This window comes from Mustela nivalis (assembly GCF_964662115.1).
Source record: "Mustela nivalis genome assembly, chromosome: 1".
In the NCBI taxonomy this organism is placed as follows: domain Eukaryota; kingdom Metazoa; phylum Chordata; class Mammalia; order Carnivora; family Mustelidae; genus Mustela; species Mustela nivalis.
In genome coordinates, this window is record NC_139020.1 from 57,879,937 (window position 1) to 57,903,659 (window position 23,723).

The 23,723-nt window shown below is 41.2% G+C and overlaps 1 protein-coding gene across 26 annotated transcripts in view; it reads left to right on the forward strand.

Annotated features, from left to right (window-relative positions):
• The window catches only part of PHLDB2 (pleckstrin homology like domain family B member 2), a 223,047-nt gene that overhangs the window by 123,361 nt on the left and 75,963 nt on the right, over positions 1 to 23,723 (forward strand). For all 26 annotated transcript variants that reach the window (XM_082729920.1, XM_082729942.1, XM_082729941.1 and 23 more), the window contains one exon: positions 11,755 to 13,094. In XM_082729920.1, coding sequence (XP_082586046.1) covers positions 11,755 to 13,094 — 1,340 coding nt within the window. The remainder of the gene's footprint in view (positions 1 to 11,754; positions 13,095 to 23,723) is intronic.

Genomic DNA, 23,723 nt, shown 5'->3' on the forward strand with positions numbered 1-23,723 from the left:
TGGGGAATGTTACTTTGGTAGATTAAAAGATGACTCTTAAAAGATTGCATTTTGATCAGTAGCCTGGAATGTGGACAGGGTGGTAAAAAGATCAAAGTTTGGTCCCTTAGACTCTCAGCTTCCAGTTCAAGTCCCTAATGGTGGTTTCAGGATCAAGAGAGAGCATCTTTATCCCAATATGATCCCAAGGTCAACATCTTTCTTGCTTGGAATTGGCCTTGAGTTGAAGGATGCTTTTTCCTGGAGGACCCCTTACTTTGGGAGATGAATTTGAAGTAAGCTGTGCGCGCGCGCACACACACACACACAGACATGACCCCCAGTTTAGCTATTTCCCGAGTCCCCCCCACTTCTCTGGTTTTTTCTTCACTATGGTGATAACATAACAGAGGAGGACTCTTCCAGGTTTAGAGTCAGAATCATTCAACCCAGGGATGAATTATACCAACGATCAGAAAAAAGAAACATCTGGAAACATTGGATTTGGGGGGAGGGGAGATTTCAGGAATCTTCATCCTGACCTGAAACTGTTTTAGGATTCTATAAAGAACTCTGAAAAATATGAGTCTAAATTTCTTCTAACTCTCTCACTTGCAAAGAGGGAGGAACCTAATTTATCTATAAAGCTTGTCAGTCTCTCTTAGCACAAATCTGTAATAAGGCTTGTGTGTGTGTGTGTGTGTGTGTGTGTGTGTTAAAGTTTTTTTTTGAGGCTCACATTCTTCAAGATATGGCAAGGTTGGCAGTTTTTGTGAATACTTCTACATTTTAACTTTCTGAAGAGATGGTTCTTCTTTGGGCACACTTAGTGGTGAAATTTAGTTACTGCACCTAGCATTATCTAGCGAGCATTCTGAATGTAACCGCCTGACCCTTGGAATCTGGACAATGCATTTTTTTTTTCAAATTTACCCCATGTGTTTAAAAAAATTAGCTTTTAAGAGCTAATTTTAAGAGCTTCAATATGATAGAGGGTTAATATTTCATACTTTAAAAAAATTAGGTAGAAGCCACTGATAGGACCCCATGATGCTTTGTAAAGTGAACCAGTGTTATTTTTAAGTCAATATATGTTCATATATTTTTATTCATATTGATTTTCAAAATGCATACATCTTACCTTTTAAGTATTTTCTTATGGAAAATTTTAAGCGTACACAAAAGTTAACAGAATAATACAGTGAAGTCTCACGTACCTTCCATATGTGATCCTAACCTTGCTTCATCTGTAGACCTTACTTCTTCCCCCAAAACATGGATTGTTATAAAGCAAATTTTAAACACTATACTATTTCATTCATAAATAACTTAAAATAACTCGAAGAGATTAGGGCTTTTTAAAAATAACTATATCATTAGTACACCTAAAAAAATAACATTTACAGTATCATCTATTTTCTAGTCACCGTCCAGATTCTTTTTATCTCATAAAATTTTTTTAATAATTGGACTGTTCAAAACAAGATTCAAATAAGGCCTATGCATTACATTTAATTGGCATGTCTCCCAAGTCTCCTTTAATCCAGAACAGCTCCCTCTCTTTCTTGTTCTTTTTTTTTTTCCTTTGCCATATGCTGGTTGAAGATAGTGGGATGTGTTGTTGTTGTTTTGTAGCCTTTCCCATATTCTAGATTTAAGTGATAGCATCTCTGTGGTGGTTATTATATTTCCTCGGCCTTGTGTTTTCTGTAATCAGAGACAGCATGTTTTTAATTAGAGACCTTTCCTACCACGTCACTATGTTGAACTGAATTTATAATATATGTATGTAAATGTTTATTGCATTAATATTGTCTCTTTTTAAAAATATTGCTAAAGCTACTTTAATACCGGCATGAACACTGATGTGAATCTAACCGGTAAAAGTCACATCTTGAGGATGTAGGTACGAGTCAGGGGTTTTGTGGGTGGGAAAAGAATCTGAATGGCACATCTGTGTTTTGAGGTTGTTTGTGCTTTGTGGCCTGCCTCCTGCCTGCCTTCCTCACCGGCCGGAGAGAGCCGTCACAGGAAACGTGCTGCCGAATTCCTTGGAGATTCTAAGGAATATTTCAAAGTTCGTACCAAGAAGTCTCATTGAAGGGACTCGCACAAATTTTTATTCAAATCCGCCTACTTGATGTTTTACTAAAACTCTTCGCTGCAGTCCTCTAAGATTTGTATTCCCATATAACCCTCTGGACTTCCAGAAAATAGCCTCTGATACAGGAGATAAAGATCCTCATTTAAGGGACGCCTGGGTGGCTCAGTTGGTTAAGCAGCTGCCTTCGGCTCAGGTCATGATCCCAGCATCCTGGGATCAAGTCCCACATCAGGCTCCTTGCTCCGCAGGGAGCCTGCTTCTCCCTCTGACTCTGCCTTCCACTCTGTCTGCCTGTGCTTGCTTTCGCTCGCGCTCTCTGACAAATAAATAAATAAAATCTTTAAAAAAAAAAAAAATCCTCATTTAAAGTAGGGCTATTGCTGTAGGTTGTGATTACTTTTAGGAACCTTGGAATACCGTGTGGAGTTCTTTTTTGGACAGAGCTTAGACTTTAGTACAGCGAGAGATGACAGAAGGGATCGGTGACGTGGGTTTAGCCTCCTTTATTGTGATAGGAAGGAGCTGGAACTCCTAACTTTCTGTCCTCACTCCTTCCAGCTGCGTTAAATGTCCTCATTACCCCTCATCGCTCACCACGCCCATCTGTGCTCGGTCCTCCCTCCAGGAGTATTTGATGCTTCTGATCTTTCTTTAATGGTTTCCCTGACTACTTAGGTGACTCAAGAATATAATGTAGCCAAGCTTCAAAAGCAAAACCAAAGCGGACCAAGAGAGAAACTGTGTGATCGGTGTCCTGAGAAGTCATGTCAGCCATTCCATGGTCCTCACCTCTCTCCCCGGCCCAGCTGTGGGTCCCCCTGCCGGCCGGCCAGTTGCAAGGGGGCCCTGAGTTGTCTCAGTTCTGGGGAGCCTTCCCTGGCAGTCCTGGCGAGCCTTCGTGTGTTTCCTGCTGCCGTGGGCATGTCTGTGTCATGCTTGTCTGTGAGGGTGTGGGTGCATAACTGTCCGCGGTTAAGATTTACAGCCACCTGTGAATGGGTTCCATCTGCAGAGACAAAAGCACCTCCTTACTCTGCCATTCAAAATACATTAATTCCTGTGGGACTGCTTTTTTTTTTGGATCTTACAGGAAAATGAAAATATCCTCCTTTGAGATGATCAACCCATGTGTGTGTGTCTAATGGATAATAATGATTTCGTTCAAATAGGCAGACCTTTTTTTTTTCCCTTTTTTTTTTTAGAGTTTATCTATTTATCTGAGAGGGAGAGCAAGAGAGAGCACAAGAGTGGGGTAAGAGTCAGAGGGAGAGTCAAACTCCCGGGTGAGCAGGGAGCCCAATGTGGAACTTGATCCCACAACTCTGGGATCATGACCTGAGCCCAAGGCAGATGCTTTGCCTACTGAGCCACCCAGGTGCCCCGAAATAGGCAGATCTTTAAATGACAAAGAACATGGTGCAAGGGGAGAGGAGTGGGAATCTACTGGCTGCTCTGTTTATTTGCAAAAAGAACAAGAAGGGTACTTGGTCTACTACTAGAAGTGTTTTTCTTGTCTGCACTGGGAGAGAAAAGCTTGAGTGAGGAGCAAGAGTTTAAAGGAGCAGAGTTTAGGACGTGGGATGAGGGGAGTGGTGGATGAGGAGATGAGTGCTGAGATGATGATTTCGGGATGCTCGCCGACACTGTGTGTGGAGGGCCATCTGTGGAGCAGACAGGGTCTGGGGATGTTTGCGGGGAGGAGGTGCTTGCCTGTGGGTGTAGGGCTGAGTGGAGAGGTGAGGCTTGTTTGCAGAGATGGAGGAGACCGAGAAGGATTCAGTGATGAAAAGAAATATTTGTTCAAAAGGAGGGTATGTTTGCGAAAGGGAGAGCGGAGAGCACTGATTTCAATGAGGATGGTGTTTGGATAACAGAGGATGGGGGAAGTGGGGGGAATGGCTGCTTTCGGAGCCCTGAAATAAGAATATGGCTAGAGAAGGAAGTGCTTGTTCCTGAAGCTTCTCGTTAGCCACTGCCCCCGCCCCCACCCTCACCCCACACATCATGTTTTCTTGTTGAGATTAGTGGAAAAAGAGGGAGGTTTTGTATTCATTGTTCTGCATTCTTAAGCTTGGAGTTTGAGGCTGAAATAGATTTCCCGGTTTTCCCTTTTCGTCCTCTCAAAGCTCCCCCTCCAGCCCCATCTGCTGCGGCAGGAATACCCCTCCTCCCTAGAATTCCTGTAAAGAATGGCACTGCTTCTGAGGGACTGCTCTACGCTGGTGTCTGAATTCAATTACATGTCATCAGTGCTTGCTTTATTTATAACCTCGCCATATTGTAAACATCAGTGCTGAAAGAGACCAGCCCCTAGACCACCAGTGTTCTGGAAGAGCTTTGAACACCAGCGTCAGCCGTGGTCTGCGACAGCAGAGGTGCCCTGAGCCAGCCCCCAATCTCCATGGGCCTGTGTAGGGCACAGTGGAGACTCAAACTTTTTAATAAGGTAGAAATTTTCATCTATACCTTCCTGATCTTGGAGGGTTATTATTTTTTTCTGAGTTTGCTTCCATAATCTACATCCTCACCTCTTCCCAGCTATATGAAGCAGTCTCCACTCTCCCATGGTCTGTCCTGCTCCGCCAGTCCTCCACTGATGAATCCCTGCTGTCCTGGGTGACCCTAAGAAGTGTCTGTGCATGACAGCGTCAGACGACAAGTAATGCATCATATAGTTAAGGACCCCTCCAAACTGTTTTGGGTTTCTGGATAACTGCATTTATATGGACCAGACTGTAAGTCCTTCTCCCTTAACACAACACAACGCAAGGCAGTGCAATGCAACGCAACACACATTTTATGTTAATTTGTTTGTTTCTTAAAACTTACCTTTCTGGGTGTGTTTTCAGCCTCTTGAAACCTAGATCCCTCCAGCGCTGGCCATTGCAGAGCTGTAAAATCACAGCTGGTGACACAGTTTCAACGGGGTCAGCTTCACTGTATTGTTACTGAGTGTAAAGGGCGCTGGAGAACCCTTGTTTCAAAACAGATGCCAGAACTGTGTCAGAGAGGAAAGGAGCTACCAAAAAACTTACCAACACGATCCTCGAGATTAGTTTTTCACATAATTTTCTTCTCTAGGGAAAAAGTGCTGTGAGTTTCTGTGCAATCTTCCGGAGATCTCTTCATGACTTCTGGCATTTTCTAATTGACAGTGAGCTGATGTACATTTCAGGTGATAAAATAATAGGAGCTCTGGGGGGATTAAATTTATGGATTGGAAAGTAAGCCCAAATGTTTTAACACACATTAACTTCTTTCCTGTTTAGACTTCCCAGTGTTGTCTTTTCTCTCAGACGGGCACCAGATGCCTTCTCCCCTTCTCCACACCCATTCTGTGGATATGCATGTAATAGACACAGTTTCTAAAGCCCTCAGGACTCTTGCTTCTATAGTAACAACACAGTCATTTTACAATTCCCCTAAGACTTCTTTTTGTTTGCATAAGATGTTTAGGAAACCCAAAATAAACACATCAGTGTAGACCCAGAAGCCAGGTTGGAAAAATGAGTCTTCCTCACCTGCCTCCCCTTTCACACATGTTAATGCAGATCTTTCTCCGCCATGCCCTCCCTCTCATTTGCCACTTTGACAACACTTTCCTTTTACCTGCCACCATCCTAGTTCTTACTCAGCTGTGGTCTCTGATGCATTCTGTTTGCAGTGTTCCTGTCCCAACAATCCTTCCCTCATTTCCAGGGAATTCATTAAACCCAAACTCTCCCAACTGGGTTTTCTACCCTCCCGCCTAGAGACTCATTGCTCACGATTTCATCCTCCTTCAAAGGACATGCTGGATACTGTTCTCCGTCCTCCTGTGCTTTCCCCATTTCTAAACTTCCACTTATGTGATCTCACCTGCAGTGAAGAGAATACTCTGGAAGGAGGGAAGGAGAAAGGTGTCATGCCATGATTGTCATGCCCAGGCTCAGAAAGGGCACCAGCTGATTCTTTACCTTTTGAGTTGAATTGATTGGTGGAATTAAAAGATACCAAGTTGAGACAAGTATACAGATGCACTCAGCTAGGGCAGGTAAACCAAACTTCAGGAAAATGAGTCAGTTCTATATTTGTATTTGGTGATAAATTTTTACATGTACAGCCAAATGTTTACATAACCTTAACAGACCCAGTGAGATTGAACTGAAAAACTAGCGTTTCAAACATGAACATCCCTTCAGATACTCTCTGGAACATTCTTCCATCCACATCATGCTTGACTTTCCCCTACAAGTATGTATGTATGGGGGCGAAATGTTGCATGTTTCTCAAATATGGCTTCTTATTTGCAAATGTCCTGCTTGCCTCTTTCCCAGAGTCTATAAAGCTGAATTTTTCAGCAACTACTGTGTTGCAGTATTTTGGTATTGCATTTTGTTGGGCCAACCAAACTGTTTGAGGAAAGCTTGGGGTATCAAGGGTTAGCACCCTATAATGCAGTGAGAAGTCTGTAGTAGTTTGGTATTCTCTCGTTTTATTTCCCCAAATGAAGAAGGAAGAGAATTTGTTAGTATTTTATTTGGGTTATTAAGTAGCCTTTGCAACTGTAAACAAGTTCAAATATAGTAACATAGTTTATTATCTGAAATGATATCATCATCTTAGATGGCTGAATCAAAAATTAAGCTTTTTGTTTCCCATACCAAAATAGAATTTATTTGCTTTATACATAGTGACCTGACCAGTTTTATTAGGAGAAAACAGAAAAACTATACTCTTTAAGAAAATCAAACTTTTAAACATCCATTTTTGACATGAGGTGTTAAACCCTTCAGCTCTTTGCTGTTCACAGAGTAAATATTTAAAACGCAGTGTTTGGGCTCGCTGTTTAATTTTTGACTTCTACTTAATCACGTGTGCTCTGGCTTGCTTTCAGGATTGCTGTCTCTGCACATTGTGGGAATTCTTCTAACTTAGCTCTGTTTCCCATTTTATATACATTATCTTAAAAACCAAAGTCTCCCCACTAACTGACTTTAATTCTCTTCTTGTCTATTCTAATATCTCATGGATTTCCTTTTGTAGCCTTGTCTAAAATATCCTAAATGGTTGGAAGGTTGCTTTCCAATTTAAACCACTCTCAGGCTAGGCAAATGGCTGGGACCCTTGAGGGCATATCATACATGGTGGTGGAGAGGGGTAACGATTTAGATTACTATGAGAGAGAAATGCATCATTATTAAATACAGTTCATCTTAGCAGAGTTACGTACTAGACTTTTTTTTTCAAAAAGGAGCATGATATAGAAAATAACCATATCTTTTTCCTTACATAATTTTTGTTATTAATTCCGTCAGAGACAGGATATTTGCTGCATGTGCAAGTAGCATAACCTTTGATGGGCTTGGGAGTTTGTTTATATTCTTAAAAACACGGAATTTTAGGTGTAGAAGTGGTCTTATGCTACCATCAGATAGTACTCATCAGATTCCCTTTCCTTCAGGGGACTAGACTTTGTTGTCATTTCTTTCCACCATGTGTTCCATAGACTCCCCACTCTCACTGGTTTTTTATCCTTTACCAGCGCATCAGTCAGTTTTCTGTAAAGGCACGTGTCACCCTGTATGGCAATCATTTGTTCATATGAGTGTCTTTCTCTTTGGATCATAAACTGTGTAAAGGCGGGAAGTGGTCTATGACCACATACTTCCCAGTGGCCAGCTGAAAGCCTAGTTTATGGTAAGAACTTAAGGAAGATTAACACCCTCGTAGTAGCTAACAACCCCCAAATCTCAGTGGCTTAAGACAGCCTTGGGTTGGCAAGGGTCCTGTTTCACGGTGTCTTCATTGAGGGCGATAGGCTAATAAAGTCTGGATAAACTTGGATGCATGCTAGGCATCTTGGCAAGGGGATGGAAAGAGTGAATCATGCCCCAGCCCTTCATGTTTCAGCTTGGAACTGACATGTCACTTTCTCTCATAGTGTCTTGATCAAAGCAGGAAACATAGCCATACACGACTATGACCCTGGGAGCAAGAGCAACACCTCTTTGTTTCTGAGAAAAGAGAACAGGAATGTTCGCCAGTGCCACTAATACCTAAGTCAGTATCTGATACATGGTGGGCACCTGAGAACCATTGAATGAATGAAATACTTAGAACTTTCTGCTGGGATTTTAGATTTTTCAGCACAGTAAGCAGAACCACTTCAAATATATATACTGTTAACTACATTTTTAAAAATTAATTAATTTAATTTTTAAATATTTTTTCCGTGTAACAGTATTCATTGTTTTTTTGCACCACACCCAGTGCTCCATGCAATATGTGCCTTCCTTAGTACCCACCACCTGGCTCCCCCAACCTCCAACCCCCCGCCCCTTCAAAACCCTCAGATTGTTTTTCAGAGTCCATAGTCTCTCATGGTTCACTTCCCCTTCCAATTTCCCTCAACTCCCTTCTCCTCTCCATCTCCCCTTGTCCTCCATGCTATTTGTTATGCTCCACAAATAAGTGAAACCATATGATAATTGACTCTCTCTGCTTGACTTATTTCACTCAGCATAATCTCGTCCAGTCCCATCCATGTTGCTACAAAAGTTGGATATTCATCCTTTCTGGTGGAGGCATAATACTCTGTAGTATATTTGGACCACATCTTCCTTATCCATTCGTCCATTGAAGGGCATCTTGGTTCTTCCCACAGTTTGGCGACCATGGCCATTGCTGCTATAAACATTGGGGTACAGATGGCCCTTCTTTTCACTACATCTATATCTTTGGGGTAAATACCCAGTATGTTAACTACATTTTTTAGAAGATGAGGATGCTAATATTACTTTACAAGCTATGTTCAGCAGACTTTTGAGAATTGTCTTGTAACCACTCTGTTCACTTTACTCATATTAGGAAAGGCATTGTGCTTGATTTTCTAGTTTTTCAGATGCTTAGAGTATGGAATGGGTAAATTTGCATGATTTAATGCTATGCCTGAGCCATTAAGAAGAAGAGCTGGGGAAAATGTTAAAGTCGTCAAATATTTACATATTAAGTTAGTCTGACCAAGAAGCTTTTTTAGAAGAGTTAATATCTGGCTCAACAATTGGACAAGCGCTTCGGAAAAATGAGAACATAATCGACTTAAAAGTGAAGTATTTCTAAGTACATTTAAGTTCTACTTTCTTAGCAAATTTCAGTGATGTAACAATGTTTTCAACTACAGTGTAGTCACCATGTTTTGTACTAGATCCTCAGATACCCATCTTGTAGCTGAAAGTCTGTGCCAACTCATTTACAACTTGAACGTTCTCTCTCTCTCTCACACACACGCACAGACACACATACGTGTTTGTGAAGTGATGGATGTGTTAACTAACGGGATGGTGAGATGCCATTCACAACATAATGTACATTAAGTCACCATAGTGTCCATTCTAAATATCTTACAGTTTTATCTGTCAGTCATACCTCAGTAAAGCAGAAATAAAATAAATATTTGGGTTATTCCCCTCCCCATAATAAATAGCACTGTAATGTCTTCATGACCCCCTTTTTTCCTTGTTTCTTCAGTTAGAAAATATTTAACTTGAGGGAATTGGCCAAGGTTTGCTGAAATTTCAGCATGGCAGACCAAGCGGAAAGAAGTCTGTTGAGAACAGAGGGGAGCATGACTGGAGGTCATCTTGATTTCAGTCCTCCGAGGGGACAGAGGGAGGTGTGTCTGAAACCAGGCTTGTGTTGCTCTCAAGGTCATAGCTGGTGGTCATAGGCAATTGCTGAAAGGGATATTTGGCTTGGGAGCAGAGATGGCACTAACCCTGAAGACTGAAAGATCTGACAAAGGCCAGATTGTAGGACCAGATTCCATCTGGGAGGCAGTTCTAAAGGAGAGTCTCAATTTTATTTATTTATTTATTTTTTTGTAAGGTCTGCTCCAAAACATAATCATGGTTTTAATCCCTCAAGGCAGGTATTTGGGCTGGAGGGTAGAGAACCCCAAGCAGAGCTTATTGGGGGAAACTGAGCTTTACAAGTTGATCAGTACTTAGCCCATCTAGGATTTAAGCACCCAGACTGTTACTTGGTCCCAGCCTGGGTAGGAAGCCATTCCCTACTCTACTGCGTGAATCTGCCGAGGAAGTCTGCAAAGCTGAGCAAGGAAGGCAAAGTCCCTGATCTCTGGCTAGGACGTGGGGGGAAGGCTGTGACAGAAATTGAAAGCTAGTGTTCATCGATTGTCTCACCAGTGGGTCCGTGGGAGTCAGGAGAGGTTGGAGATGAGATGGAAGTACTACACTTACCCTCTTCCTTGAATTTGTGGTGTCGTTATGGAAACAAGCACATTTTAAAATTGGTTACTCACCATGAGCGACTCTGCCGATACAGAGACCAGAGTTGTAATACATAGTGTCTGAGGAGCCTGAGGTGTTGGACGATCTCAGCAGTGCCCGAGTTCAATGAGAGTGTTTAAAACTGTGTCTTTGCTTTGATGATAATCTGCAGAATACATATTTTTATCAGGTACAAACACAAGCCTTCTCATTTGCAGTGATAATTTGTATTTAAAGTATGTTTTCATAACCTAAAACTTTAGTTTCTTAAGTTAATGCAATTCAAACTGGAGTCCAAAAATACTCTTTTGGGTGCATACGTTTTTAAAGAAACTGCAAGCATGGAGGATAGAATCTGAATCTGAGCCATGAAGAATGGGTGGGCTCACATGGGTACAAAGAAGAGATAAAAGTGTTTCCACAAGAGACAGAGTGTGAGATCAAGGATGAGCATGATTCATTTAGGGGACCTGGAACTTGAAGAATACTTCAGTTTCAGGTTTTAAATCCTGCCTCCTGACCTTGACATGGCAATAGTTTTGGGAACCCTGTTTTCTCTGTTTCCTCAATTATCTGCCTTCTTCTGATGGATGCACGAACTTGATGACATCTTTATTGAGAACGTGACTCTCACAACCTCTTTAAAGGGTCATCTTCTGACACTCACGTTACTGATCAGTATGTAACGTGAAACTTTCTTTGTGTGCCAGAATGTGAATTTTGTCTCTGCAGGACTGTACTTCTGAGCAGTTCATGATTCTAGCAGAGACGTCCAAAGGAGGGTGCGTTGCATCACCATGCTGGGTATTTGGCTGCTGCTCAGGAAGCAGGTGGTCCATTGAGGACCAGGACACTAACAGGACATTGTCTTTTTTGTGGAAGAACCTCACCTGTACTTTGTTAGGCATTTGTTCTTCTCAACTATCATCAATGGCCTCTTGAGTTATTTTTCTTTTGTACAAAAAGCATCCCAGATCAGTGTTCTTTTTTTTATTCTTCTTAAGATTTTATTTATTTATTTGAGAGAAAAAGAGCACAAGAAGGGGCAGTGGCAGAATGAGAGGGACGAACAGACTTCCCACTGAGCAGAGAGTGCTACGTGGGGCTTGATCCTAGGACCCTGGGATCATGTCCTGAGCCAAAGGCAGAGGCTTAACTGACAGAGTCACTCAGGTGCACCCCGCCGCCCCCGCTCCAGATCAGTGTTCTTTATGGTTCTTCATTTTACAGTAGTTTAATGAGACTTATTACTAACACAGGGTTTGTGTTTGTTGATTACATCATGTTTGTTAATTACATCAGAGGCAGGGCTGTTTGTTCAGATGTAGGCTGACAAGTACATCTTGGTCTTTTTCAATCTTCTTTGCTAAGTAAAACTTTCTTTTTTTTCCCCCTTTACAGATTCCGACAAGATCATGGCAGAGCACAGCCACAAGCAGAATCCGCTCGATTTACAGAATGGTAGCTTAGAGGGCAGCTTTGTGGCAAATTCCCTCGAGGACAATTCCCCAAACATGATGGAGAGCCTGAGTCCGAAGAAATATTCCTCCAGCCTAAGGTTTAAAGCCAATGGAGACTATTCGGGCTCTTACTTAACCCTCTCACAACCTGTGGCTGCTAAGAGAAGCCCTTCCCCTCTGGGATCCAATGTCAGGAGCAGCCCCTCACTGGCCAAAATCCAGGGAAGCAGGCAGTTCTCCTGTGATGGAACTGACAAAAGTATTTCCATGAAACCGCCCACCCCTCTCCTCAGCACTTCCCCCTCCCTCAGTGGGTACCCACTTGGGAGAGCGGACTTTGATCATTATACTGGCCGGGACAGTGAAAGGTCCTTGAGGCTCGCAGAGAAGCCTCCCTATTCCAAATACAGCTTAAGGAATAAATCCCATGACAATGTCTACTTTCTCGGGGGGCTGGAAGGCCGAAAGGTGTCTGGCTCCCTCCTGACCATGTGGAATGGAAGTTCCCTGAGCGACACTAGCCCCTCTCCCATCAGCAGATCGGGGGCGGCAAGCATGCCTTCAAGCCCAAAGCAAGCCAGGAAAATGAGCATCCAGGACAACCTGACCCTTCAGCCCAAGCTGAGCCGACACAAGGAGCCGGCGTCTGAAAACATCGGTTTAAGAACCAGGAAGTATTCGGGCAGCAGCCTGAGTCACATGGGAGCCTACAGCCGCTCTCTCCCCAGGTTACACAGGGCCACCGACAACCAGCTGACGCCCCTCAGTTTGCCTCCCAGAAACTCTCTGGGCAATTCCAAACGAACGAAACTGGGGGAAAAGGATCTACCTCATAGCATCATAGACAATGACAATTACCTGAATTTTTCTTCTTTGAGCTCAGGGGCTTTACCCTATAAACCCTCCGCATCGGAGGGGCATCCTTACGTCAGTTCCACCCTCAGCGTCCCTGCCAGTCCTCGAGTGGCTCGGAAGATGCTTCTGGCCTCCGCCTCCTCCTGCACCTCTGATGACCTTGACAGGGCTCCCTACTCCGGGCCCGGCCCAGGGCACTCGTTTCCTCCCGGGGACACGTTCGCCGCCAGGAGGAACTTCTCCTGTGGGTCTGTCGAGTTCGATGACGCCGACCTGGAGAGCCTCCGACAGGCCTCAGGAACTCCCCAGCCCATCCTCCGGGAGAGGAAAAGCAGCATCAGCTCCATTTCCGGCCGCGATGACCTGATGGACTATCACCGGCGGCAGAGGGAGGAGAGACTCAGGGAGCAGGAGATGGAGCGACTGGTAATCCTCATCCGACTTGACCTCACTCTTCCCTTGAGCAGCTTCTTGGAGACACACTTGGAGGCCTGTAGGAGCTCCACGTGCCCCAGCCACTGCTTTGTCTTTCTAGAATTCTGCTGTCCTTCCCTTTCTTAGTCCCTATGGCTGGTCGCGTGGGGGCGTTTGAAGGCCTACCTGTACCTAGTGTTAGATTACGTGGCTCTGCAGAGTCCTCTCATGCGTAGATTCCTGATAAACCTAACCGAGTGGTTGTGAATTTTACTGAATTTCTTATAAGTCTTACAACCTTTTCTTTAAGACAGTGAGTAAACACTGATTTGTATTACGGATGCCGTCAAATTGATATGGCATGGTCTGATAGGAGTAATTGGGGAAATCACGACTGTTTAGGAATTAGGCAGTAAACTTTTCTGTAGAGCAAGTGGTCTAGAAAATTGAAAGGTCAGCTAAATGTTGCTCAGCCTTTTTCCTGCTCTGTACACATACGCGTACCCCCCGCCCCCATATTCCCTTCTGCAGTGTCTCCTAGTCCATGCAGTGACACCCAAGTACACATCCAGGGAAGTTTTTTGAGTCGTCTTTTTCTGTTGAAAATTGATTTTTGCTGACTGTGGGAAATACTGAAAACAGGAAGAAAGGGGGATACTATCCCTTGAGAGTCCCATTCATGAATGAGGGCAAACTGCTGCGTTCTTACTCTTTTCTTTTAAGCGTAGACTTTTTTGCCTATGTGTTTCTTAGGACGAACAGGGTGAGAGTTTACTTTAATTCATTAATGCTGAGTTGTTCCTTAAAGAGGGATGCAGCAGGGGCTGATAAAGCTGATTTACAAAAGTATAAGAGTATCAAAAGGATTTTCATTGCTAAAAGAAAGTATGCTGGAGTAAAATTTCTGAATCACATACCAAGCTGAGTAATGCCCTACAGGATAACAAAATTGTAACCTTTGGATTCAAATGGGCAGAAACCGTTTGCATCTATCCAGGACAAAAACTGTTTGGAATTTTACACAAAGAATCATTTGTGTCCCTCATAGATGTTGATATGTCAGTATCGATCCTTGCAGATAGCCTAACCAGTAATAGTGAATGCAAACAAATGTGCATACCCTTAGAAAATTCTGTATTCCTTGGGTGGCTCTGTTAGATGGTGCTCCAGTAGGACAGTTTTTCTTTGTTATCTTAAATAATCTTACAGAGATTTTTCATGGTCACAAAAAGGCATTGTATTTGGGCTTGATTCATTGACAGTTCAGGAGAAGTTTTAATTAGCATATGAATAAGCCTTCTTGTATGCAGCATAGCAAATCTGGCTCTGTAGTGTGATGAACAACTCTTACTTTTTAAAAAATTATCATTATTATAATTGACACACAGGGTTACATTAGGTAAGTTAGTTTCCGGCGTACAACATAGTGATTCTGCAAATCTATACCTTGGGCTAAGCTCACTGCAAGTGTGGCTTCCATCTGTCACCTTACAAAGCTATGCCATTGACTCTGTCCCGTAGGCTGTACCCTTCATCCCTGAGCAACTACTCTTAGTGAAGCCAGAAAGTTCAGCTCTACTGGATAATTTATTAAGGAATCCAGGAGAGCATTTCAGTGGCTTCCCTCACTCCAGTGATCTTCCTGAGATGCTATTATTTCCTCTTCTGTTCCAAGGACAGGAAACTAACCTCAAAAATCACGTCCAGTTTTCATCTTTAGCACTTTTAAGTGTTGGTGAATTTCTCGTTCCTCCAGTTTCCCCAAATCTACGAAGGTTCCTGACAATCCAGGAAGTGACCTTCCTTACTGCCTGTCAGGTCAGGGCCTTGTAAGTCACAAACTAGGTCTTGGTTCAATTTCTTGGGAGAATTTTATGGATATTGCCTCCAAATGTAAAGTTAGATCCCTTTTTTGCTTCATAATGGGCTTTATGATGTTCAATGAAATGAGGCTTATTTTTAAATATGACACTTTGGTTTTGGCCCCTGTTGCTTAGTCCATTTGTCTAATTACATCCCAGTAAAAAGGAAGAGAGATTCTTATTGGCCCATGCAAGTAATGTTATTGCTTTTAAAAAATAAAGTGACTGGGACACCTGGGTGGCTCATTCAGTTAAGCTTCTACCTTCAGCTTGGGAAGTGATCCCAGGGTTCTGGGATCCAGCCCCATATTGGGCTCCCTGCTCAGCAGACTCCCTGCTGAGCAGGGAGTCTGCTTCTCTCACTGCCTGCCACTCCCTCTGCTTGTGCGCATGCTGTCCCTCTCTGGCAAATAAATAAATAAAATCTTAAAAAAAAAAAAAAAAAAAAACCTAAAAAAAAAAAAAAAAAAAAGTGAGTTAGGAAAAATATTTCTTCCTGAATTCTGAGGGACCAAGGAGAAGAAGCTACCCTTGAAAGAATGTTTCCTTTAGTTTACAAAATCAGAGTCAACTAAATTGAGGGTTAGAGATAGATGGAGATGAATGCTAAAGATGTTCCCCATTTAGACAGTAGAATATTACACACAATGCCAATGATTTTCCATGAGACATATGGAAATTAGATCTCCAGGATCAGTTAGATGAGTTCTATAGAATTCTTATTCCTTTGCATCTTGGGTCATCAGCTTGATTTCATGAAGTCATCTATTTGTGGACTAAAAGAAGTCCTGGTTTAACCACCTTGTACTGTTTCCTGCTTGCCTATGCAGTGTCAGCTAAGAACTCAGAAGCCTTTACTCACAAGTCTGTTTCTGAAATCTCGAGATTGAAGAGAGTATCTGGTAAAGGTCTATCTACCAGGCTCTGAGACTCTTTGTTTATGTCACATTCTAATCTGTAACTAGCCACAGAGTGTGTAAGCAACCGTGAGAGGAAAGCGGAGACCACTTGGTGAGGGTAAGGGTAAGTGTCTGTGGTTCATCTGTGGTTAAGCTCATGAAGAGTAATCAGCAAGAAGGAGAGGTAAAATCCTCTGTCGGTGCATAAGACATTGGTCTTATTTAACCAGTGTTTCCCCAGAGGGTGAGAACGAATCACAGAGCGTTGAGGACATTCACAGACACCCAGGACCTCTCTGTGAAGTATGCCATCTCTGAACATTGTTTGTATTATAATATTTTACCCTTACAAAATTAGCCTCGGGAAGGCTGAGCTTCTCATTTCATTTGACAGATCTTCCTATGCTATTTTTGATGGTATTGAGCTATTCACAAATAAGGGGCATAGCAAACCTAATTATTTCTGACATTCTTTTTGTAAGGTTAAGGAACAAATCTGGTGCTTGCCCAGGGATCAAGTGGGAAAACTTAAGGATGGATCATGTATAAAAGATAACTTGGAAAATTTTTTTTTCCCCTGAATTTAAGATCCGATTTTGGGAAGGCAAAATCAAATATGAATTAGAGAAGATTTCATTACGTGACTAATATAGGATTGTGGATGCATGAGAACAATGAATATTTGCAGTTTATCTACTGAATAAAGCAACAACATTTTATAATAAACAAGAAATCTTAAATCATTAGGAAATGAGGAACTTTCATTTGAAATATTTAGGGATATAACAAAAAAGTTTATCCTGTGAGATACAAAATCTCTCTGCTTTCCTGGGCAGGCTATGTAGAAAAATAACCTTTTATTACCTTTTATAATAGGTAATAGGTAATAGGTAATAGGCTGATTTCTCCAAGATCATTCTGTCATTTCAATAGAGGTAACTGCATTTTAGCTTTATGTTTATAAGGTATTTGACATGCATTACATTTTTAAAAATTATTTTATTAATAAACTCATCAAAGCGTGCAAGCTTTGCCATAATTTTAACATTTTATTACATTTTTATAGCTTACTATTTCAAGTATTATAAACCAAGTCAAATAAAACTCCCTTTGTGCAAACCTACAATTTTTAAATTTTCACCATCTTTTGTTCTTCATGGTCTTTTGTCAATTCTGGAACAACCAGATACTTTAAGAAAAAACGTATCTAACTTGAAGATATTGGAAAAATTATGCTTCAACTGACACATCACAGAACATAATTACCATTGGTATGAAAAGGTGTGTCACAATTATAATTCAGTTTAGTTGAGCACAACTTTTATATTTTTCTTCACCTTAAACATTATATGGAAGTGATCTTAGCTTATCTTTTCAGCAAACTAATATTATAAGACATTTTAAAAATTCAGGTAAACTAATCCCTTTGTGATAAAAATAAATCCAAACTTATTTTAATTATGAAATTATAGGAGCGCCTGGGTGGCTCCGTTGGTTGAGGATTGACTCTTGGTTTCAGCTCAGGTCATGATCTTAGGGTCCTGGGATTGAGCCACACAATTGGGCTCTGTGCTCAGTGTGGAGTCTGCTTGGGATTGTCTCCTTCTCCTTCTGTCTCTCCCCCACTCATGCTCTCTCTTTCTCTTTCTCTTAAATGAATAACTCTAAAAAATATAGGAAATTACATATGTACTGTACTGTACGTTGATAAAATAAGGAAAAAAACATACAGCTGATTTTTAAACCAGGGTGTCAGATCAGTCTGACTTGTACAAGAGTTTGCTTTGATCACATAAACTTGCTTTCTAAGGAAAAAAATGCTTCTGAAATAAGCATTTTTTGATGAGACAGTTCTTTTTCTTAAAATGCAAACATATTTTAATTATTAGAATTATTGCATTTTCTTAGAATTTTGGAAATGTTAGATTTATCTAGATGCTGATTAGTCTCTAAAGCAATCAGAATAGAGGTTTTTTATTTTAGTTTATTATTATCCTTAAGAAATAGGAAAATACTTCACTCTTACACAGTGATTTTTTTCCCCCCTGAGGTACAGAGCCTCAGATGAAAAACTTAAAATTTGGTTCTATAGCTTCAGCTGCAGATCAAAAGTAAATACTGGAACATAAAATTTACTTGTTCCATATCTCAAGAGACTGCTCACTGTTCCACTGGGCACAAAATAGTGTCCTGATTTGAACTCACAGAAAGTGAAATAACCAACCAATTAAAACAAGAACAAATACAAATGCTCAGTCATCTTTCACCTGAGCAAGGTTGAATTTCAGTTCTACCTGCAGATCACAAGTGGCCAGACCATAAAACCAGATCCCCACTCGTGACTGCCACCAGTGGAGATAACTATTGGTTTGCGTGCAAACTAAAACCCAGGTCAAACTTGGTCAAAAATTAGAAACAGAAGCAAAGCACAGCCAAGAAAGCAAAAACTACAGAAAAGAGCAAGTCAGTGAAGGTAAAGTTCTCCTGCCATCTGGGATTCACTCCAGGAGCCAAGAGAAGCTTTGCCTGGATTTCCAGCCCATGGGATCTATTTCGTGAAAAATGCAATTTAATTGACTCCACAAGACGAGTGTACTTGGACACTTCACAGGCACCTCCAAAATGTCAAAGCATAATTTTCAAAAAAAGAAACAGAACTCTTACACAAATATGAAATGAATAGATGCCAAAGATTTATTTAACTCAATAGTGAGGAAACTGAGCAAAGTAAGGTTGTTTCACTGAGCATAATTTCTATAGTACTTTTTAGCTAAGCTGTGATTATACTAGTGTTTCATCTGGATTTTTTTTGTTGTTGTTTTTTACTTGTTCAATCTCTATTTGAAAACTCAAGGTAATTACATGGAGTCTTAAAGATTGAACCCTAATTATGAATCTCCAAGGACCTATTTATGAAGTATAATAATCCACTTTGGGTCTACATTAAGTGGCCTCCAACTGCTGTGCTATTTGAGATGTTTGGTTTTTCATACATTTTATTCCTCCTTTCTTGATCTCAGCTGCCAGTTCTTGCCTTTGTCATTATGCCAGCCTTTTCTTTCATTTTTTGATTTTTGAAACCAGATATCAAGCCTTGTTTAAAAATATTCCAAACTAAGAGTTACCAGGTCCAAGTGAGGTCTTGAGAGGACTCTGTGCCCATGAAATGTATGTACTCCAGTCCATAGACCCCGTGACCTCCTTCTGGGCTGGTCTGTGGTGGTTACAGCTATTTTCCAAGTGGAGGACATGAATGGATGAGCTGTGTCCAGAAGGCTAGGATGCTGATTCTATGACACACTCGGTTTTCTAGAGGCTAGAGGAATAATTGTACAGTAGACAGGGTATTCTGTTAGTCCTCTCATTTGCCTCCCTCCCAGTAATGTCGACATACGGATGGCATCTAGTGCATCTTAAAGTCTAGGGAAAAGACATTTTAAAAAGACAGGGGGGAAAATGAAAAAACTCTATAGCAAACTTGGGTGCTGTTAAGAATCTTCATTTGGTTACAATGCCAAAAGCATCTGTGTGCTATTGTGGAGAACCAGTGGTTCCCCACAAATTGCACTGTAGCAATCCAATATTTTCTTTCTGGCTGATGGCAGTCTTCTGTGGTGCCTCAATAAACAGCACTGTCACCATATGGAACTATGTGGGGCCACACTTGCCATTTATTTTTCAAACGCGTTGTAATGTGATGCCCATCTCCTGAAGCCCCAGGTTTCTAACTTTCCACAGGCTTTACCATTCTGAAGATAAGGTTGGCTTTCTTTCAAGGAAGATGTTAATATTCCCATGGTATTGTTATTGGAATAGATGAAATGTCTGGGTCAGCAATTCTGTGCTGTTTGGAAGACATTTTGTTCCAGTAGCTTCTCTGAAAGCTCTTTACAGCTGAAGACTTCTGGATTGCACGAGGCTGGGACTGTGTTGATCTTCTTCTCTGCTGTATATCCACCTCCTAGCCATTGATGAGAGTGCGAGAAGCACTGTACACCTGTTTTTGAAAAGAGTAAATGAGTGTTTTTGATACCCATTAATGACATTCATTCTGGCTTTCCTTATTCTGTGGTTGAAGCTTCTCCCCTTGTTCTCAAACATCCCAAACTTAAGTTGGTGTACTTGGTTCCAGGTAACCATGAAGCTCAATGAAAAAGAATCCACATATCTCAGCACAAATGTGCTCTTTTGCTTCCAGAAGTGAGGCAATTCCCTTCCAATATGCAGTTAAAAATGAAAAGGTGAAAATTAGATGGTTTCCTCTATTTTACAAATTTCTTAGCAGTCTTTGTAAGAACTGGTGCTCTCCAGGGTTATACGGGGCCAAGGCTGCAGGACCCAGAGTCTTGCTTGTGTAGTGTTGAGCAGCCCAGAGACCTATATTTCTAAAAGTAAATATCAGTATAATGGTGGGTATTTAAGGAATTACAGCATTCTATAAAGTAAATGTATATGTTCACTAATCTTAAAATGGTAAGATGCAGATACCATTTTAAAAATGAGAGAGTAAACAGGTTGGTGCTATTTAATTTTATAATTAGGAAAAACCATTTGGGAGCCCAAGAAGTGTGAGCCTTGTCAGATGAAGGTCTCTCTAACCAAAGGTATGCCTTGCTTTCTTGCCGGGATTCTTGCTACCTGCACTTCCTTGTGATTCCTGACCCCAAAGACATTTTGGGCATTCAGACTTTTTTTTTTTTTGCATTGTGAATTTGACAGCGTTTCTTGGTTGGAGGCAGAATGGCAACGTTAAGAGAACGTCTTGTGCGACCTAGCCATAATATTAATCTTTTTTTTTTTTTTTTATTCCTGAGAAGAATGTGTTTGAAATGTGAAGGCAAGCTTAAGTATTGAAAATTATTTTGTTCTCCAGTCTCACAAACTTGGAAGGGATCTCTTCCTGGTGTGGCCCTTCCCCCTGCTACATCCTGGCAGAATTGTAATTTTTTTTTAAGATTTTATTTATTTATTTATTTGACAGAGAGAGACAGAGAGATCACAAGTAGGCAGAGAGGCAGGCAGAGAGAGGGGGCGGGAAGCAGGCTCCCTGCTGAGCGGACAGCCCGCCCATGCGCCCATGCGATCCCAGGACCTTGGGATCATGACCTGAGCTGGAGGCAGAGGCTTAATCCACTGAGCCACCCAGGGTCCCAGAGTTGTAATTTTTTAAAAATGGTTGCACTAGTGGGGAGTGGGTCAGTTAAACTCCAGGAGGGTTAGAGGTTGGTTTACTGACCAAATTAACTTGGTGGCTTAGACTTTTTAAAGGGATATTTAGAAATTATGACTCACTTTCTATATTCTGACTCAGAATGTCTATTGTTACATTAGTTTATTTAATCTTCAGAGTTAGCGTAAGCCCTCAACTGACTCATTTTGGTGAAGCCTTGGCTCTAATATTTCAGTCTGTCAGTTATCTGCCATTCTGCACCTTTCACCTTGATGCCTTTACCCGGATGGTCAGTGCTCTAGCTCAGAAATATAATGGGAGCCATCATTGTGAGCCAGATGTGCAATTTTAAATTTTCTTATGTTCAGAAAACTTTTGGAGGGGCACCTGGGTGGTTCAGTTGGTTAAGCATCTGCTTTCGGCTCGGGTCGTGATCCCGGAGTCCTGGGATCGAGCACTGTATCAGGCTCCCTGCTCAGCGGAGAGCCTGCTTCTCCCTCTGCTCCTCTGCACACTCACATGCATGCTCCTCTCGCTCTCTCTTTCTCAAATAAATAAATAAAATCTTCCTTAAAAAAGGAAACTTGATGAAATAGTGAAAATAATTATGCTATATTAGACAGTACAAGCTTAGAATCGTGATGCTCTCTACCTGTGTAAATCAACTGTCCATTCTGTACACAGACTTCCTTCATTTCTAATAAAATAAGACTAAATCTCTAAGTAGTGAGAAGTATGAAGTAGACTACTGTCCAGTTAGATCACTTTGGGTCATCAGAAAATAAACTGCAGACGTTCTCTCTGTGTTATTTTAAGTGGCCAATTGTCACATGTATGTAGTTGTCTAGTAAATATTGAAGGAATTAATCATTAGCAAATTAAGAGTATCAACTGTCCTCAGCTAACTGAGACTAAAAACAGTTATCACATCTTTTTCTTCTCCACAGTTGGATCAGTAGGTACATGGAGGAGTGATGGGAAGGAAGAAAAAAAGCAGCATTTAGCAATAATCTAGTGACCCCACATTGGAGAAACACAGAGCAATGTCTCCGTATAATTCTTTGCTACACTAGTCTGTGACTGTTGCTATTAAAAGCAGGTTTCTCTACAGGCAGGAGCCAACCGTGGGTCCTTGTTACAGTGGCAGTACAAGCTATTGCCTCTTGATGGTGCCACACATTTAAAGATTCCTGCTCAGAATTGAGGGATGTGTGCTGTGAATCCTCAAGCAGTTTAGTGTTCTGGGCTCAGCACAAAAATAAAGAAAACACCTTGGATGAAGAAGCAGCTGCCCTGTGAGCCAGGGAGCGAGTCTCCTTCTTTTCTTAAGATGATAAATTGAGGCAGGAAGGTTCATGACTAAAAAGAAATAAAGCTCAGAAATAAAAGTCACAGGAAAAGGTACAAATAAGATGGAAATTGAAAATATAGTATATCAATACAGACAGGGTAATGGGGAATGACTCGCGCTTCTTCGTAGAAAAATGATCCCCATATTGGTTGTTAAATTATCTAAATTAAAAGCCATTAATTCAGCGACCTTTGAAAACATTTTTTCATCCACTAGTAGGTCTAGTGACTGTGCTGGCTCATTGTAAGGTGAATTTTTCTTCTCTGGTTCTAGAAAAGCTTATGGGATATCTGCTCTGAAGAATACTTTGAAAGTTTGTGATTAGTTTTTAAGAAAAATTATAGAACACATATTAGAATAGAAACTTGCATCACTTTTTCATCAGAAGGATTTTGTCAGCCATTTGAATGTGCGGATTAGGACTTACTTGAAGTCCCTTGCAGAAAAGTTAATCTTTTTTTTTATTTTGAGGTAATTGTGGATTTACATGCAGTTGTAAGAAATAATTCAGAGAGATTCTGTGTACCCCTTATCCAATTTCCTCCAGTGCTAACATCTTGCGAAACTATAGTTTTCCTATCACAGCTGGTATATTAACATTGATGCAGTCAAGATACAGAGCAGATACAACACCCCAAACTCCTCCCTGCAGGCCTTCTGTAGCCTACCCAACTTTCCTCCTACTCTCAGCAACTCCTTAACCCCTGGCATCTGCTCGTCTGTTCTCCAGAGCTATAATTTTATTATCATAGGTATGTTACATACATGTAATCATATACTTGAGTTTGGCTTCTTCCTCGCTGCATAAGTCTTTGGAGATTGAACTGGGATGTTCCATGTTATTTTTTCTCTCCAGCTCAAGTCCGGGATGTATGAGGTAAAGGAAATCTCAGGGAACTCATTTCTGGGTCCCTATGTGCCCAGCTGATCTGCTGCCTTTTCTTCATCTTTTGGTCTTCTTCTGTTTGTCTTATTATACAAAATGTGTCCAAGGTTCTCAGTTACACTCAGTGGGAGGAATAGGGAAAAATACCTCTACCTCATCTCCCCAGAAGTAGGAGTCAGGGAGGTTAGTTTTTAAAGTTCAGAACAGCCAAGAACTTTGCTCTGCTGAAGTCTAATTGATCTCAAGGGGGAAATCTGTATATGGGGGCATGTTCTGCTGAAGAATTTTGGTTTGGAAAAATTGAAGTTTCTCATTCAAAATTGCTAAGACCATATCCCAGTTCTGGGATTGTAATTTGAATTTTAAAAGAAGACAGTTTTAATAAAATGCCTAAATAGAAAAAGAATAAGTTTCTCAGACATGTATTAGTCTTTCATTTTGATTACAGAATAAGAGAGCCAGAATATTGAAAG